The sequence below is a fragment of the Pholis gunnellus genome, assembly GCF_910591455.1.
Source record: "Pholis gunnellus genome assembly, chromosome: 12".
Taxonomy (NCBI): domain Eukaryota; kingdom Metazoa; phylum Chordata; class Actinopteri; order Perciformes; family Pholidae; genus Pholis; species Pholis gunnellus.
The window spans coordinates 2,741,417-2,760,034 of NC_136539.1; the positions used below are offsets into that span (position 1 = coordinate 2,741,417).

Genomic DNA, 18,618 nt, shown 5'->3' on the forward strand with positions numbered 1-18,618 from the left:
CAGTCCCGGTACACACACACACACACACACACACACACACACACACACACACACACACACACACACACACACACACACACACACACACACACACACACACAGAGCCTTTGCATGAAATCAACACATTTACACTGAGCTCACTGCGCAGTCTATTAATTCATCTGTCAATACACATCTGCGCGTGGGAAGTAATTACCAGAAAGTCTGAACGTGTACAAGCGACCACCTCCAGTAATTTGCACCTGCCTGTACACGATCACTTCTTTTAGCTGTATATAATTTGTCGACTTAAATTAGCAGTGTAGCCTGCTTCCAGGATTAGCAGCAATCCTTTTTTTAGTTTATATCAAAGCTAAAAGGCTTAGATAGACTTGAATATCCGTTTGTTCAGAGATACCTGCATTATTATATAGCTGAGTGATGCAACAAATGAACACGAACAAATAGCATTATCTTCCTCATATAGAGACGTTGATATGCAGCCTCAGGCACAAGGCGAAAAAGCCAGTCAAGATGCAACGGGCAGGTTTGGTGTACAACATCCCTCTAATGAACCCCCCAGATAACAAGATAACAAAGCATGATGGGAAACAGATGAGCTGACAATTGTTCAATTAAGCACCTGTCCTTTATTTCCAACATGCTCAGCCATAACTATCTGCAGAGCAGGACCCAAGGAGACATGCGTACGGGACAAAAAAGTGGAAAACAAAAAAAGGATGAAATACAAAGAGGCAGAGCTGAAACGCTGTGACACCAGAGGGCTGCGCCGGTGTAATTTATCAGCGTCTGAAGGCCGCCGCAGACACATTTACTCACTGTGTCACGGACAAACATAATTCTCCCCGGCCCGTGGAATCAGCTCATATCAGCGGCTTTCCGCTGTAACGGAGAGTTTCCCTCGGCAGCGTATTAAGATTGTGTCCCTGTATGCCAAACCATCCATGATTAGGGAATTTTGCAATTTTACATTCCATTTTTGATGCACGTAGTGTCGAGGATAGTGAATTTGGTGGGCTGGACGTGGGTAGACTGCTGTTGGATTATACCGTTCCTCTGTGTGCGATTCTAATGGGCTTCATGAAACAGGTGTACGTTTTTTAGTATTTCTCAAGTCATACACATAAAGACTACATCACAGCTCTGAGATACAGAGATACACAAAAATGTTTAATGGATAACTTACTGCTGGACATTGGAGATCTGTCAATAAGTACACTAATAAAGATTAATTTGACTTAAATTTGGCAATTTACCTTTTTGTGGTCAGTGGAAGCAGAAAGAGATGAAAGAATGAAGATAACAGTTGGCAACATTACAGTCCTGCATAGCCAGACCTATCTCAACAGCATTGTGTCAGAGCAAAAGAAAGGTCTGGCTCCACGCATTTATCATTCTGGTATAAAGAGAAAAACTGCTCTGGCTTGTTTGACTTTCTTTAAACTAATCTCAGTCATCTTGGGCAGCGCTTAGCACAGGATGCAGCCACGGTGCCCTTGAGTGGAAGAGGAGGAGAATGCCGGCTGAAATCATTGAATGTATGAAATATGGACGTAGTCGCCACAAAGTCACCCATAGGTTTCATCGTGGCAGTGACGACACAGCCCAAAGGTGCGTTCACACCAATCGCAGCGCGAAATAAATGCGTAATTCATGATTATTGAATTTGGCTGGTTTACTACAAAATAAAGATTTTGCTGTGATTTAATTGCGATAAATGGACAAAAAGGATACCGAAATAACTACGTAATGATGCCGATTTGTAAAAAGTTTGAATTCATGTTTTGTTAGTTCTCTCTGCAAGACGACAAGCACATAACTTTTAAAATACTTGTTTTCTCAATGGAGCTTGGATCGATCGGTGCTATTCTAAGCTAACATTGTAGCAGCTTCAACAACACTCAAAATAACGTCATCTCGGCGTAAATACGGCAGCGTCTTTTTCAATATTTGTACCATATGGTTTATAGACATACATTTATACAATAGTTTTGTCCGGTCTCTACTAATATGAGGTATTGTAGAGCTCTGAGTGAACACGACTACAGACGACTACAGTATTTGTTTCCAGATTCAACAACTGCAGGACATCAGTGATGCCAGGAGGAGCATCTCAGCGCTGATAGGTTATAGCGCCACAGCGGCACACGTTTTTTTTGCCCGAGTTGAAAAATGTAAACTCGTGAGATTGACACAAATTCGCCACGCCACCGCAAATACGTGCCACTCCAGTCTCATCGCGTCTGTGCATAGACTTTGTATGTAATCTACTCGCACGAATAATTCGCGTCGCATTTGGTGTTAACAAGGCATTACTTATTGGCAAAGAGGCGTACCGCCAGTGGAGCTGAGACGGGCTCCAATGACCCAGCAGGGCAGCAGGCTAGCAGCTAGAGACCTGAGACGGCACCCACTTGTCACTTAGAGCAGCCGCGCCCTTAATTCTACCGAAGTTTAAACCTTAAATGATATATTCCCCCCCTCCTTACAGTCGTCATGAACAAGGGAAATAGTTATAGAGACCAAAATGTTCTTGTACCAGGCTGTATACATGCTGCTGTAAAGTTGGGTCCATGGACATTGACTTGCTCTTGGAGGCAGCCTCAAGTGGCTGTTTGAGGAACTGCAGTTTTTGCGCAGGAGATTGTCGCTTTTTTTATTTATAAAGAACTGTTTTTTTGGGGGTTTTATGAATGCTTTAACACTCCTGCAGAACATTTGTACGGGAAAAATAAATATTCAGACGGATCCTGATTTCAGTGCATTTCCACATGTGGAAATATATGTTTGATATATGAAATCCTTTGTTCAAACTGATGCCATTAAACAGATCACTGTCAGAACAATGGGCCTTCGAAACAATGAACAGTCCCCTAAAACAGTGTTAGGGGACTGTTCTTTATTGGGTGTTAGTAACACCCAACAATGAACAACAAGCATCACGACGACTACCTCAACAACCGAATACAGGACAATATTTGGCTTGAGATCGACCAGCAGCTGAGATACGATGAAGATGGTGATGTACTTGATATGCAATTGCTAACATTAGGCTATATGTTGGTCACAGAACAGGACTAGCCACAACAGCTAACATTAGCGTTAGCATCACATTTGGTGTCTGATTAGTTTATGTATTGTGTAACTTTATCCCCTTAAACATTGTCTGTCTGGATAGATTTGTGTTGTGTAGAGTGGAGACAGGCTTATTTAGTAGCCTCATTGATGAAAATGGAGCGTGAATAATTCACACTGGAACCGGTGAGCATGGTCCCTCATCATGTGCTGCCTAATTACTGTGGGCCCTCTGGTCAACATCCGGTGTGCGACGGGCTTCTGTCATGTCTGCCGTGATGATTATGAATATGAACTGAGCACATTGTCAAGATAATATCCATTTGTTTCCATTACCTGGCAACACAACATGTAGAAATGTAGAAAGCAAAATTTACAAGCAGATCTAACATTGCACCCAAGGCTTGTAATTACTGTCCATTTTCAAGCACCACTATAACATTCTAGCCCTCTCAAGTGCCTCATTATTCATACTCTGTGTGTGTTATTGCACTTGTGGAATCACTTCAAATTCACAAATGTACGTGACCTTGTACTTGACTGCTGTTGTGACAGAAATTCTTAATCTACAGTACTTAATCCTACACCAAAGAATAGTAGGTTCTGGTGCAACAGATTCAAACATGCAGGAAGCAAGCTACAAATTAAAATAACGCTCTCCTATGATTCACAGGGGAAAGTGCTCCATAAACACACAGGTATGTTTGCTGCTGTCACTGAATTAAAGAGATTAAACTGCATAGATTGTAGTTAGACATCCCAATATAGTCATCTAATCTGATTTTATTACCTTCATTTTTCCCCCTGATAGTACGCTCACATGGTGTATATACTGTACCTGACTACATTTGTGTTTACTCAAATGAATAGCACGGCAAACTTGGTCATGTAGTAGGAGAACGAGCTGGTTTATATGACTGGGCAGAATATAATAATAAAGCTGCTAACTGTTGTGTGTGTTGTGCATAATGGGAAATCAAAGCCAATTTGTGAATTTGGAATATATTAATAAAATTAAAAGCAGTAGTTATTGATTATTTTTTAGCACTCAGTGGCAGTGGAATTCTGAAATGTGATCACCATATCAGTCTGGCATATTTATTTGTTTCACCTACCGTACCAGGGATCAGGGCTCGAGACTAACGGCGTCCCATCATCCTGGGGGCAGGAGCTACATGGTGAACAGCAAATCTGTGTTGAGATCAACAGGAGGAGAGCTAAACGTTAGCTGTTAGCACCCGGTGGGCAGCAACAACTTGCATTCAGTTACATTATGATTTGTTTAAGCGCAATTTAGTTAGCATGAGTAGTGGAGGAAGGTAAATTATAACTTTATGATGTGTTCAAATGTAATCTTTTTTTAAATGGACGAGAAACTTGAGGCAGATGATCAGTGACTAATAATCCCTTTTCAAAAACCAGTATGCAAATGGTAATAAAGGAATGTACAGTGGGAACGGAAAGTATTCAGACCCCTTTAAAATGTTCACTCTTTGTTTCATTGCAGCCATTTTCTAAAATCAAAAAAGTTCATTTTATTTCTCATTAATGTACACTCAGCACCCCATCTTGACAGAAAAAAACAGAAATGTAGAAATTTGTGCAAATATATTAAAAAAGAAAAACTGAAATATCACATGGTCATAAGTATTCAGACCCTTTGCTCAGTATTGAATAGAAGCACCCTTTTGAGCTGAGCTAGTACAGCCATGAGTCTTCTTGGGAATGATGCAACAAGTTTTTCACTATTTGACGACTTGGCAGTGAGAACGCGTTGGTCGCTACGAGCAAGTAGACATTCGGTCAATTGTTTAAAGGCCACAGGCAGAAAATGTAAACGCCTGAGGGTCAAAAGTAACCCGTACTGTTTATTTGCCCTGGGGCCTCCTTGCAAAATTAATCCAGTCCTGCATCAATATTTCAAGGTGTTATATTTTTGTTTGGGTCCATAGACTACATTGAATTGTTTGTGCAATGTTGCTTATCAGATATAATGAGACAACATACATAATGACATTTTGTGTGTGTGTGTCTGTGTTTACACAGTAAAGCTGCATCCCTGGTGTGTTTTTCTAAAAAAAAGAAAGAAAAAATGAGGTGTCAGTCAGTGCTCATTTGTTGCATTATGTGTTTGTTTGGGACAATATCATAGCAGGGAATTTCACTATCACGTGGCCAACTCGTTCGGAAATGTCTGCGGTCGTCCCTGGTTACCAATCATCACCGGTCATTTAGTGTACACACACACCAACCGCGCTGCGCTGCGCGAGGCACACATACGCCAGCTGTCGGTCGCAGGCTTCTTCAGACGCGCACCGAGCAAAGAGCGAGAGCACCGATCCTCCATCCCTCGCTGCAGAGTTGTAGAGGGGGCTCTCTTGGCGTCTCTCTCTCCGGCTGGTTTGTCTCACTTGGATAAGGAGGACTGTCTGTGTCCCAAGATGAACCAAACCGCCACCGTATCGCATCAGGTCAAATGCCAGTCCACGAAGACCATCAAGGTAAGCTGTACGAATGTTTATTCCGCGCTGGAGGGAACTTATCTGTGTTTCCATGTGACTCCGCATCAGCAGCGGCTCTGCTCTAAACTTGTGCGGGTCTGGTGAGCGGGTAATGCGCATTGAAGCACAACACTTTGGAGATGGTTTGGGGGATATGCGTGTCAGCGTCCCCCATTATAAACCCCTACGAGGTTTCCATTTCAAACCCTTTATTTATTTATTTTGTAACCTGCGTCCTCTGGCCGTGTTTGGATGAGCGGGCTCAGTTCCTGGCGTCTAGATTGAACGAGTTGGATGAGGAGCCACACACTTGGCGCAGTGGCGGGATTTCATTCACATCACGTCGCGCTCCTTATTATTATATTATCTGTAGGGGCTGAGAAGAAATTAAAGAGGCTCTTCTCTGCACTGGCCGCTCTCTGGCTTCGGTTAAGACGAGGACACTCTGGAGACAATTGTGCTTCGATGGCGCATCAGTTGCTCAACTTTGCCGTGCGTAGTCTCGGGAGATCACCCTGTGATTTCCGACCTGCTTTTAGAAATGAACACATCTTGTTAAAGTGGCTGCAAGGAGGTGCGTGTTTTATTTTTATTTTTATTTACAGATGTGAGATAACAATGAGAGGACAGGTAACGCAACAATTAGCGCCTTCGTTTTTTTTCTTTTTGTTCCGAGTCACGATCGACGCAGCATCCGCATTGTCTACACTTCATCCCGTGCACCCAAAGCTCGGGCTGAAGGAGTGTGACATTTGTGTCGGGGGCTTCGGATGCGGCGTGCCCGTGACTGAACAATCAGACTCAGCAATTTTGGAACACTAGGCTGAATGTTTAGAATGTTCAACTAAGGATGAAAGATGTAAATGTTCAATTGTTTAATAGAATCCGTGATGCCTTATTTATTTATTTTGATTGATTGATTTTTTTTGGTGCTCTTTCCCTATTCTGGGCAGTCAAAACGTGAGTGAGCAGGGCGCATGTGGTGTTCTCTGTGCTGAGCTGTGAGACATCATCAGCAGCCATCACTTGCTGCTGCACAGCCTCCTGCGCTCATGATGCTGGGTGGTCCTCCGTGACCCCCTGTGCTGAAGCCAACTCTTCATCCGTCACCTGTCTTTGTCGGGCTGATGTTCACCATCAGGACCAACAATGGGACAAAGCCACAAAGCAGGGGGCTCAGAAAATGAGGCCGCAGCTGTCACCCTGCTCGGGTTTTGGATGTAGGGCGCTATTGGGGGATGCATAGTGTTTCAGAAATCACACCTTTTCTCCATGTTAAAATCTTCATTCTCTTTTTGATTCATTATTTATTGCCCTTTTAGATTCATATTCTGGTTTGTGTAATAATACAATCTATTGGTTTTGTGTTCAGGGACAAAAATTGCTTGTTTTATTTTCATGTTCCTCTGCATGACTTTTTTACCCGACGTTAAAATAAAACTCAGAAAGACTCAGGCAGCAAAACCACTTTGTCAAGTTAAGGAAAAACATCATGGTTGGGCTTAAAATAAGGCAAGAAAACCTCGAACTGTTATAAAAGGTTCAGGCAACAAATCCACTACCATTTCGAACCCCGGTCTACTGGTTGACAGTCCTGCTTGTTAGATCAAACAGTAAAGACAGAACCTTACATGTGCTGTTGGTACCGAATTGTGTTGTGGAAAACAAGGCTTGTCTGTAATGACGTTTTTTTTTTCAAATGACAGAGAATAAGGAGCCAAAGCGGTTTATCCCAGGAGAAATATTGACACATGGACAAATCCAAGAACAAGGCATTCTGCACAAAAACATTCTTAAAGATACATTTGCAGTTTCTGAGCACTGAAAAACAATATTCAACCGGAGCCGGGTTACGGGGACAAATTTGTCTTACAGTGATAATAAACAGAGCTTGAATTACATTCCTTGAGAATATTCAGCCTCATATTCTTCTGCCTTGAGAGTTACTTTGTGCAAAAAGACATTTTCTGGATCCATGTGTGCTGCCCCTTTCTCTTTCACAGCCTGTCTTTGCACTTTTAAAGAAAAACAAACCAGCAGCTCGCTGCATTTGAAATCGACATTGTGTAAGAACTCCCCAAATTCACAACAACGGCGAGCTGACACCGTGGCGTCTGTTGCAGCTCGGCCCGGTGCACTTTGCCTTCAGCTCACAGCGAACCTGTGTGGAAAATCAGTGAATCAAGCAGGGATCATAGTCAGGATTAAGTACTTCAAAACTCCTCTGTGTCAAAAAAAGCTCTAATCTCTCCATGTCTGACCCCCCCATCGTCTGGCGCTGAGGTCTTAAACGGCTCACTGTTATCCTCTTAAATGCCCCCCCCCCCTCTTCATATCAGCTGTGTCCTTGTGTCACGAGCCAAGATAAGAAATCCAATTAGCAGATTTTCTGTGGGCCTGCGTGGACGCAGCCCGGAGTTCATGTCGCCGTCGGTCCTTGGACGTGTCAGGTCCACCCACATGCAGATCACAGCTATGGACTGGAAGAAGCTGTGGCAGTGTTATGGATGTCTTTATACTAGAAATGTAGTCGTTGGTACCTATATCAGAGAAATTTCAAGATCCTTGATACCCGGTCCAAACCAGGGTAAAAAACGTTAAATAATAAATCCCATGTACTTCAACATAAACAGCTTTCTTACCTTTTTGCTTACTGGTAGTTTTCAGGATGTTATATTGCTGTGAAAACATCTCCTTCAAACACCTTCAATATTTATTCAAGTTTCTTGCCAAAAACTGCTTTTTACAACATCGCGTTCCTAACACATTTCCTATCGTCCCCAGGACGCCGTGACATAACGAGTGCCATCAGATCGAATCAACTTGGTAGCGAAGTGTCGGTTCCTGTGACATTTCTATTCGGCGGTTTGTGTCAGAGAAGGTGCACTAGTTCTCACGCTGTGCTGTAACATCGTGGCTTTACACCAATCGTACACAGCACAGATCTCAACAGGAAGTTTTTCTGAAGTGTGATTTATGTGTGATTCATGTAAGTGCAAAGGACTGAACCTCCTTTTTTATTTTATTTTTTGAAATACCAATTTTAGGATCCTGTTTCAAGATGACAAGAGAAAGTACATCTGAGCGTGCGGCTGTGTCTGACACCCACTACCTTCAAGACATTTATAGTCACATCATCGCTTTTAAGGTTCTTGAGTGACAAAAAGCCTGCGGCTGAAAGTGACGGTGACATGAAGTCTTTAAGCAGCGGGCACAACAGTGTCTGTCATGAAGCCAGATGTTATGCTTGATAAAATCTCTCCCCCAGCAGGGGAAAAAAGTACAGTTTCTGCACCGGGAGCGATAAACATACAACTCTGTGTCTAACAAACTGTGTCTGCATATTTCTGTGCGTACAGAGTTACAGCCCTGTCCCACAATGCAACTAGATTGCAGACAGTTAGGTCGCTGTGTATTGATAATGATAATAACTTAATTTATAGAGCACAAAAAAGTGTTTTACAAAGATATGAAAGCAGAAAATATTCAATAAGATTAGAAATTATACAGTTAGGAATGTGGGTAAAACATAATTGCACTGATACATAGAATAAAAACAAAAAAAAAACAGTTCAAGAGAATGCATATCTGAAATAATGGTCTTTTTTAAAGGAAGAATCCGAGCTGGCCTGCCTGATCTCTTCTGGTAGATTGTTTCGGAGTCGAGGGCGCCCTGTCCCGCTCTGGCCTGGTCCCCTCTAGCCTCGATTTAGGAACTATAGTTCTAGACCGTGACCGGAGGATCTCAAGTGGCACTCAGCCTTGTATCGGGTTAGCATGTCAGATGTTCAAAATTCCTCTTGTGCAGACTTGAAGAATTATGGATTTGGACAACCTTAACTGATGTAGGGATTCCCCTGGAACATGCAGATTAATTCATACTTACAATTTATAATACTTATTCATAATATTTACTATTTATACTCTCATACATAAATGTATGTTTATGGATGTTGACACACAACATATCTCCTCCTGCAAAGTTACAATGATTTCATAATTCTGTGTATTCGATTCATGATTCATTTTACTTCTCAGTATTGCGTGTCAGTTACACTGGAAGTAGTGAAGGAGGGAGGGATGTTGGACAGCCATTGGATCCGCATGTCCACTTCTAAAGACAGCCATGAATGGAATCAGACAGACCCTTAATCAGCTGTTTGCACATCAATACTTCCTGCTCCACCAGTTTTTATACCTTTCAATGAATAAAATGACAAAAAGGGAACGATTACATTGATTGTCTAGTGACACCAACGAGGCTCTCCGACAAGGCCAGAACACAGGTCGTTACACACGCCAGTGACCATTTATAACATTGTTATTATCCTTCATTCATGATTCATTCATGTACCTGCGTCATCGTTATTATAATTATCAAACTTCTGAGAAGTGATCAGTGATTTAGTTTATATCAATCAGCAGTCTTTAAAGGTTCTCTACTCGATATTCAGGTTACAGCTGAGGACTCGGGTAACCGCTGCCAGCTCTGTCAGCACTGTGACTGTTGGTTGCACTGTTAACGCTGTTAGCATTTCTAGCTGGTGAGAGCCGTGGAGGCGAAAGATATGTTCTCAATTTCGAATTTAGCACCTTTAAATACGGCTTAAAAATAAAGAATCACATTCAAGTACGTACATTAAAGAGGCTTTTAATGTAGCCTACTTAAAATAAGTATGAAAATGAGCTCTCTAATTTGAGAGATATGTTACAGATCGCTGTGTAATCTGTGAAATTAGTAATCAACCTAAATGAATGAGGTGAAAGATGGGAAGCTATGATAAATCATTATTCATCATTCCGAATTTCCTACATACATGTGTTTCATACTTCAAAGACGAGGACCTCATCAGTGGGGATTAGTTTCACATCATGCCATTTAGCTCTACGCCTTTTCTTGGCTAAGCATCATTTTGAAGAGCAAATCCAGTTTGATAACTTTTGTGAGAGCATATTAAATCCCCGTTTATCAATATTTGTAGGTTGAGTAAATGGTGACTCTTATCTGAAAAATCTACAACTATAAATGACTACAAATGACTTACTCTGCATTGCATGGGCTTGTCTGTCATGTAGTCAGTCCATGAAAACCGCCTGTTCTCAAAATAGAGCTTTATTTATTTTATTGGTCGCTGGAGATATATTCGGAGTTGGAACACTGACGTGCTTTGATCCAGCTCAAAGCGAGAATACTTCAGATGGAGTACACTCAGATTTTCAAAGACAAGTAATGAGGACAACGCAGATCTACAATCAAACTGTCCTGAGCTGGGGGGGGGTGCGAAAACCCAAAACAAGTCTTGGATTTAAATTTCTACTGTCGTCTGCCTCTGAAGCATCAGTGAGGTTGCTAAACGGTTTAATGGGCCACTTGTCCAGCTTTAAAAGTGTTCGTCTTCAATCTGGAAATGCCAAATCCCAGTAGAAATGCCACGTACTCAACAGTTCCAGCGACGTTGGCTAGATTACTGCTAGTTGCTCTGTATTGCGTGATGAGTGTGTGTGACAGAAGACAGCAAAATACTAAAAGATGAAGAATATTCATGAAGACAAACAGCGACAGAATATCTTGTCTGGATAAAGACAAATATTGAATTCCAAAACATCTCGACATTCATTTATATTTCACATTATATGGTCGTACACAACAGCTTGCTCAGAGTTTTTTTTAAAAACCCTCTGAGGTTTTTTTTCTTCCTATCGCTGGCAGGGAGACCAGGATTGTTTGCAATCACTCTGCCAGCACGCAGCAGCGATAGCTCTCATCCCCGTAACTCAGCGTCCTGGATGCTGGACAACTCAGCCCCGGCAGGTTATTGAACCTGCGAGGCGTTCCCCTGTTCCCAAGATCTATCACATAAACAGTCTTTAAAAACTGCTCGGGACGGGTTGGCTCTGCGAGTGATAGATTGGGGGAATCAGCCTCATAAGAATGATTGCATTGGCTCTCCGGTTGCTGAGTCTATAAATTATACGGCTATGCCAGCTGATCTTAATGTATCCTCCCATCTGAGTACATCGCTCGTTCCCGGGCCTCGCCAAGGAATATGTGATATTTGCGTCGCTAATTTGTTTTGTGCTTTCTTGAGACATGTCTGCCACTCATTTGCATGAGCGCGCTTCCTCTGGAGAAGGTTTATTTGTCCCCTGTAAAGAACAATGCAACGCGATGTAACCTGTCATTTTCCAAGCCATGCATGTTAGACTTGCACTCATGGGTCCTTTTAGACTTCCCACTTTTAAGATATAAAGACGAGACAAGACACATTGGTGTTGGTGTGAGAGACAAATAAGCAATCAGACACTCACAAGGTAGAAAATAGTACATTTCTGCATTTTACCAATGGGGCTCAAAACACTTCACGATTAATGGTTAAAAAAAATTGCTCTCTTTTGAAAACACAATCAGGAAGATTGATGAGTTTGTTCACAAGCTGCTGAGTTCGTCTCGTCTTGTTTTTACTCTGCCAAAGACAGGGTGGTGGCGTCTGAGCGAGCCACGCAGGAGAAAACGCCATTTAGATGCAATTTAGAAAGTTCATTAAAACACAATGGAGGAAAGTAAAGTCTTCATTCATCGCTGTTACAAACATTTTGTCAGAAGTCTGATGAAGTACAGCACGTGAACGTCATGAGAGATTATGCCAGAACCAAATGGGCTTCAGAGTCCGCTAGTGAAATGAATAATGAGTGCTGGTAGAATGCACTGAATCCTGAAGTGCAGAATAAGATAGGTGGTAGAGTCCTCACTGTGCTACAGATGATGAAAGGCCAGTAATCAGCGAGACAGACAGGAGGAATGTCGTTCAACAGTTCAGCGATCAGGGTGCACTCAGTGTTTCAATTGACAAATCTGGGCATATCTAAACAAGAGTTCAATTCTTGTTTGATGCTTTATAAAATCCTCCCCATAAGATGGACTTTATATCCCACAAGTGTTGTTTGTATATGTTGTTGTTTACTTTATTTTTTGTCTTTCATGGTGTTTCCATACGGACATGCCATATGTCTTGTCTTATCCGGTTCTCTTGATTGTAGAACAAATGCTTAGAAATGCCTTCTGGAGTTTGGGTGTTTTGAAGTTGGGTTGTTTGAGGTACTTCTCTATAGTCAGTGTAGTACTACAGTACACGGCGGTCAGCACGGGCCCAGTTTGTAGAAACAGACAGGAGTACCAGCTGGAGAGCAGTAATGTACTGCTGTGGATGGACGCAGCAGCAAAATGTATGTTAGACACCTAAAAAAATGTATATTAAGATTTTACTATATTTACAATAGTTTATCTGCTTTACCTTGCTGTCAAACTGACCTTTCCAATAGGGAACCAAAGCCGCCATCTACAGTATGCTCCCTTCAGACTCCATTGACAAAAAGCAGAGATTTTACCTCACAGAACACCGGAGTTGCTGGTCTACTGCTCGATCAGGTTGGTTAGTATTATTATGTGTTTTAAAGGGTTAGTTTGGTTTTTACCAAAGTCACACAATAACAGAAACAAACTAACCGATGGAGGCAACTCCCGTGTTCTAACAGTTTTTGTCTCTGGCGGCAAGGTGGAGCTTAGAAAATATTATAAATGTAGTGTACAATTAGGTGAGCTTATTTTGTAGGTGTCTAAAATAGGTTTAGCTGCTGCCCCCGTCCACAGCTGTACATTGCTTTTCTCCAGTGCTGGTACTCTGTCTCTCCAAACTGGAATCAATGCAGCAAAAGGTTTTTGTACATGGATACATTGGGCAATTCATTCATGACAACGTCGTTGTCTGCTGTGAAAAAGGGTGTATTAGTTAATATTGAGTAGAAGTATTGTGTTAACTACCAGACAAACATGGCTGAAAACACTTCTCAAAGGAGGTAGAAGATGAGGAGGACAGCTCGGATAATGTGTGCTCCATAGCAGCTGAGGAAGACTTCACGTCAGTTCCTGGTCAGTTTAGCTCGACGTCACTGATGTTTTACTGTTTTGTTATCTTTGTGGAACAGCTGGCAGACTGGATTGGAGGAGAACTTGGTGAAGTGAGGGCATGGCCCTGTGAAGCCTCATGCAGAGAGGAAGGAGCGCAACCTGCAGCCTCAGCTCCACATATTTCATGTTGACACAAAGGATTTCAGTGAGATTTGACACTTTAGAGAATGTGCTGCTGCAACGCTGCCACCACAAATACTGTTGGTAGTATTCCTGCCATCACTATTTTCCAAAGCTAGAAATTGTTATTTCAGTTATGCATATACTCCTTTCTCAAGATAAACGTCAATATAGTGAGGAATATCAAGGAGTCTTTGTAGTAGATGTTAATTTTAAAGAGCCATTCTTTATTTCACTGTTTTGATGGAATTATATTAGAGGGAGAACATGGAAATAACCTGCATTATTATGAACACATTAGCTTGCCAGCCATGCCTCGGTTTCCATAACAAAAACAGTGAACCCCCTGATGAGTGACAACAGAATTTGAATGTTTTATTCTAATCAGCATCAGCAGACTAAAAACTAAGTGCATTTGGGCTGAACTATAACTACTGCAGGGTTCCACAGTAATGGTTGCCAGGTTGCCATTGGCATCCATTTTGAGATATCGGCAACCAATTCTTGGCCTTCAGTTGCCATCAGTGGCAAGCACATTTTGACATGTTAAAAATAGGGAATGCAAACCGCAAAACATGCAGGGGAGGGGAATCAGCTATCTAATGGGCCCCTTGGGGCCAATGGGTCTGTGGTGGGAATCAGCACAATGGGGGAGGTTGTGGCTCAGAGGCTCAGCAGGTCGTCCTTCAATCAGAAGTTCGGCTGTTCAACTACATGTACAAGTACATGTAGTCGATGGATGAACAAACTACCACTACATGTACAAGTACATGTAGTGGTAGTTTTTATAGCAGAAACTAAGGGTGGACACGTGAACTAATAACGATTCAAATTCTGTAAAGTATATCAGATAAAACACAGTAACTGTGATGAAGCTGTTGTTCTTTTATGTTTTATTTTCTTTATTAAGCTGACTTATAACTGCATAGTATCTTAATTGCTCAAAATATAAGGTGACTGAAAATTGCAACCAGTTTTGGCAAGCAAAAACTGATGCCTGGTTGCCAGCGTGGCAGCCACTTTTAAAACTTAGAGTGCAGCTCTGTACTGTGACCTCCTTTTGTATAAAAGTGGATGTCAAATGTCACATAAAGACAATGTCAGTGGAAACTGCACCAGCAGTAATTAACACAGGTGTCGATATGACTCCAGGTTTAGACAGGGTGGGGAGGGCTCAATTGTTGCTCCTGTGCTGAAAGGCATCTTTCCTTCTAAGGACGTCCAGTCACATGTTAGCTAGCTTATCTTAGCTCTGTGGAGTGTTTTAGCATCTTTTAGCTCGTTGTTTTGGTTTTAAGCTCTCAACTTTTCTGTTTTGGTTCATTATTACCGCTCTTATCAGCCTTGTTTACAGCCACAGCAGGCAGCTGTTTTTAGTGAAAAAGCCACGATAAGTGCGCTGTATGCTACCGCTACAGACACAGTTAGCGACTAGCTAGTGAACGAACATTTAGCAATTAAAAGTGTTGATATTTTCCTCAGGACCAGCTAGAAGAAGAGTGAATATTGGACTCAAAAATGCATTAATTAAAATGATTGAACATTTACTTTCAAGGACATTGATCTCCTGTGTAAAAGTCCTGTTTGTTTTTCCTGTCCACCACACCAACGTACTTTTTCTACTGACTTTTTCAAAATATCATTAGATATGTATTTGTGATACGTCAAAAACAAACGAAATCTGCAACAAAATTCGTGTCCCACAATACACTTTTGTTGTATGGGAATGTCATTTTAGGGAGATACCTGAATGATGCACTACTTGTGCACTGTGATAATGTTTTTATTACGGCTGAATCAACTGTTATGTACTTATGTAGGTGAGTTCATAGTGAAACAACCAAGTTAAATGTGGCCATTAGTGTTGTCTTTACACACTAAAACTTTCCATCAGTGAACAGACCTTGGGACACTTTGGGACTTATAGCAGTAATATCATGAATCATAATACAGTTAACACAATGCCACAGCAGCTTTAGCCACTCTTTCCAGCTTTAATATCCTGTATATGTCTATATTGGTGGCCTGGTTGTAGCCAAACCACAACTATAAAGCAGGAACCCATCTGTTCCACAGCCTGCCAGCAGTCTGTCCAGCGGCTCCCTGCCTCAACTGTGCCAAATGTTTTTAAGTTTAAAGCTTAGGCGGACATTGGCACAGTGAATACATAAACCATTATGCCCCTATTTGCCCCAAAGGTTTTTGGGGTAATGTTAAATACCTTTTTTTTTTTTTAAGAAAGAGAAGTGGAGTAAGACTAAAGCAAGTGTCCTCCGTCTCCCTCTCCTTTATCCAGTTGTCACAGTTTATCATCCGCGGCCCTTTAACCTTTTATAAGTTCTCCACTTTGAATGCTCATTAATATTCCAACAGGAGGTAGGACCCTAAATGTTCAGTTTGAGCGTCGGCATTATGTAAATATCACATCCTATTCACAATAGCCGGGTAAGCTCTCGCCTTCAAACACAGATGAAACACTTCACCGTACACCAACCTTCTATATCTTTCTCTTGTATGTCTCCTGCAGTACAGTATGCGCAAAGCTCCGCTTTAATCATAACACAAAATATATATACACTCTTAGTATTCATGCGGGGACAAGATCCAGACTTCCATCACTATTAGCTAATAGCCAGAATACTGTTAGCATGTATATGGACTGTAAACGGAGGCAGTGGAGAATGAGTTGAACCAGAGGAGAGAAACAGGCATTAGCATGTGTTAGAATATGTTACTGCAGGTAACATGCCAGCGAAGCCACGGGGCCACCTTGGCTTTCAAATGACTGTCTCCTGGCATTAAAAGACATTTGTGTTTAATTCAGAATGCTAGTGTGGGCCTAAAAGGCATGCTTTGACATTTCAATTTGCCTTTGTACTTTACTGAGCTACGTGGGGTGGAACATGTTCTTTCTATCTTTTTTTCAATCCCTCTATCTAAAAACAGAAATGGGTTAAAATCCAATACAAAGTGATTAAAAAAGATAACACTGAGACCAATCTTAAATGTCAAGTTAGCCCTTTAGGATGCAACCCCCTCACATTGATCACATCTGCCCCGCAGCTTGCTGCAGACATTGTAGATCAGTAATTGCCTGGGACCACTTCTAACTTTTTTTCGTTTTCTCTTTTCAATCCGTTTCATTTCAGCAAGTGTCTCCCTCTTTACAAGAACAAACCGGGCTCTGTTTCCCTGAAAGTGGGCACATATGGGAGCACAGGCCCCTGGTGCGATGTCACATGGGTGTAACAAGCTAATATCTGCAGTTTGGGTAGACCAGTGATGGTACTGCATTCCCTGCCCTACGTACAAACATACACACCAAACATACAGCGCTGTTGTTGTGTTGCTGTTGGCAGATGACGTCTTTTTTTAGTCGTCTCAAGCTTCTTTATGTGTCAAGCCAAGTTTCTATCCAAATTCTTAACACTTTCAGAAAATTGGCAAATGTGGACTTCCATCAACTACTTAGGAGCTGGTTCATCAAAATCAACCACTGGTGGCGCCAATGCTACTGTAGCAATGCAGAAGACAAGTAAGCAAGGAGATGACATAATCAAAAAGAGAGCCAGTCAAACTTGAAGCAGCGTAACGAAGTGATGGACGTTTCTGTTTCATGTATTAATGGGAGGAACGTCTGAGTCTTCTTATCGCTCCACACACATCTGATGTCTTCGTCTGCCGCTATCTCTAGTCTGTCCAGTGGAGCGGGAGATTCAGTGGACGCCACATGCTTCCTGTCCGTCATCATTTATTCACTTAGTCTGTTTCCATTGCACTTTCGCTTTGATCGAAACGCCAATGTTTCCGTCTCAGCCAGGTGTAAAACACTTTTTTATTTCTGTATTAAAAAAACATGAGTGGAAATTTGAAATACAAAATGGGTGGATGGTGTTGTATCTTCAGTAAATACTGAAACTCTTATCCATGCTTACAATACAGGCCATCTTTCCTTTGAGCAAATATTACAGTAAGTTAACAAGCAAACCTCAACATAGTGTTTTGTGACTTTGGAGCGGTCTGGATTAGGGGTGGGCGATGTGTGCCTCCTCCAATGAAACGATGAAAACCCACACTCACAGAGGAGCTGACACACAAGTCCCAAACCTCAACAAGGCAAGCAAGCTGATTGGGTAATCCAACTCCTGCCAGGTGGTGGGTTCCAAATAGAAAAAAAGAACTATTGCTTGTATGTAACCCACCTTTACCAGCTGCAACATTGAAGTGGTGAACACAACAATGCATCAATAGTCCAAAATAAGAATATAAATTATTCTGAAATTGGCTATTCTGCAAAATGTTTACTTTTACCATCAGTGTGTGAATGCTTCGATAGTCCTGATGGGCAGGTGGCACCTTGCATGGTAGCCCCTGCCATCAGTGTATGAATGGGTGTGAATGGGTGAATGATGACGTGTAGTGTTAAATCGCTTTAAGTGGTCAGAAGACTAGAAATGTGCTATACAGGTACAGAGCATCTACCATTTAAGTAGAAGACACAGTAGTCAGTAGTCAGTTTATCCTCTCATTGTGACTCCTGTCCTGTTTAAGGATGTATGATGCTGATATTTATTCTACAATCTTTTAACAGATTATTTTCAAGCTCCTTTCAAGCACATGAACAATATTTAATTATTCCATTGCATGGATCTGTTTTCCACCATTGACGCCTACCCATGATCCTCTACTTTTAATGCTTGGTGCAGATTGAGGACATCTCAGTGATGTATTGACAACGGATTTCTGCAATCACTCACACAAAGTTTCAGTATTTTGCAAAAGCTAAGATTAAAATGATTAGTTGAAATTGGCTAGTAAATGTAACTTTCAAACAGATAAGTTACCTAATTTATAGATATATAATTGTATTTCTCCTGGATTACAGTCACAATTGTAAACACTTTGAAACGTGTGGTCAACATTGTAAAACAAACAAAAAAAGTTTAGGAAATGATT

At 41.6% G+C, this 18,618-nt stretch overlaps 1 protein-coding gene across 1 annotated transcript in view; it reads left to right on the plus strand.

Moving 5' to 3' along the window:
• Positions 1-5,516: 5,516 nt before the first annotated feature.
• dpp10 (dipeptidyl peptidase like 10) overlaps positions 5,517-18,618 on the plus strand; it is a gene marked incomplete at both ends in the record, with an annotated part of 203,278 nt that continues 190,176 nt past the window's right edge. Inside the window, one exon of the mRNA XM_079169617.1 lies at positions 5,517-5,576. Coding sequence (XP_079025743.1) covers positions 5,517-5,576 — 60 coding nt within the window. The remainder of the gene's footprint in view (positions 5,577-18,618) is intronic.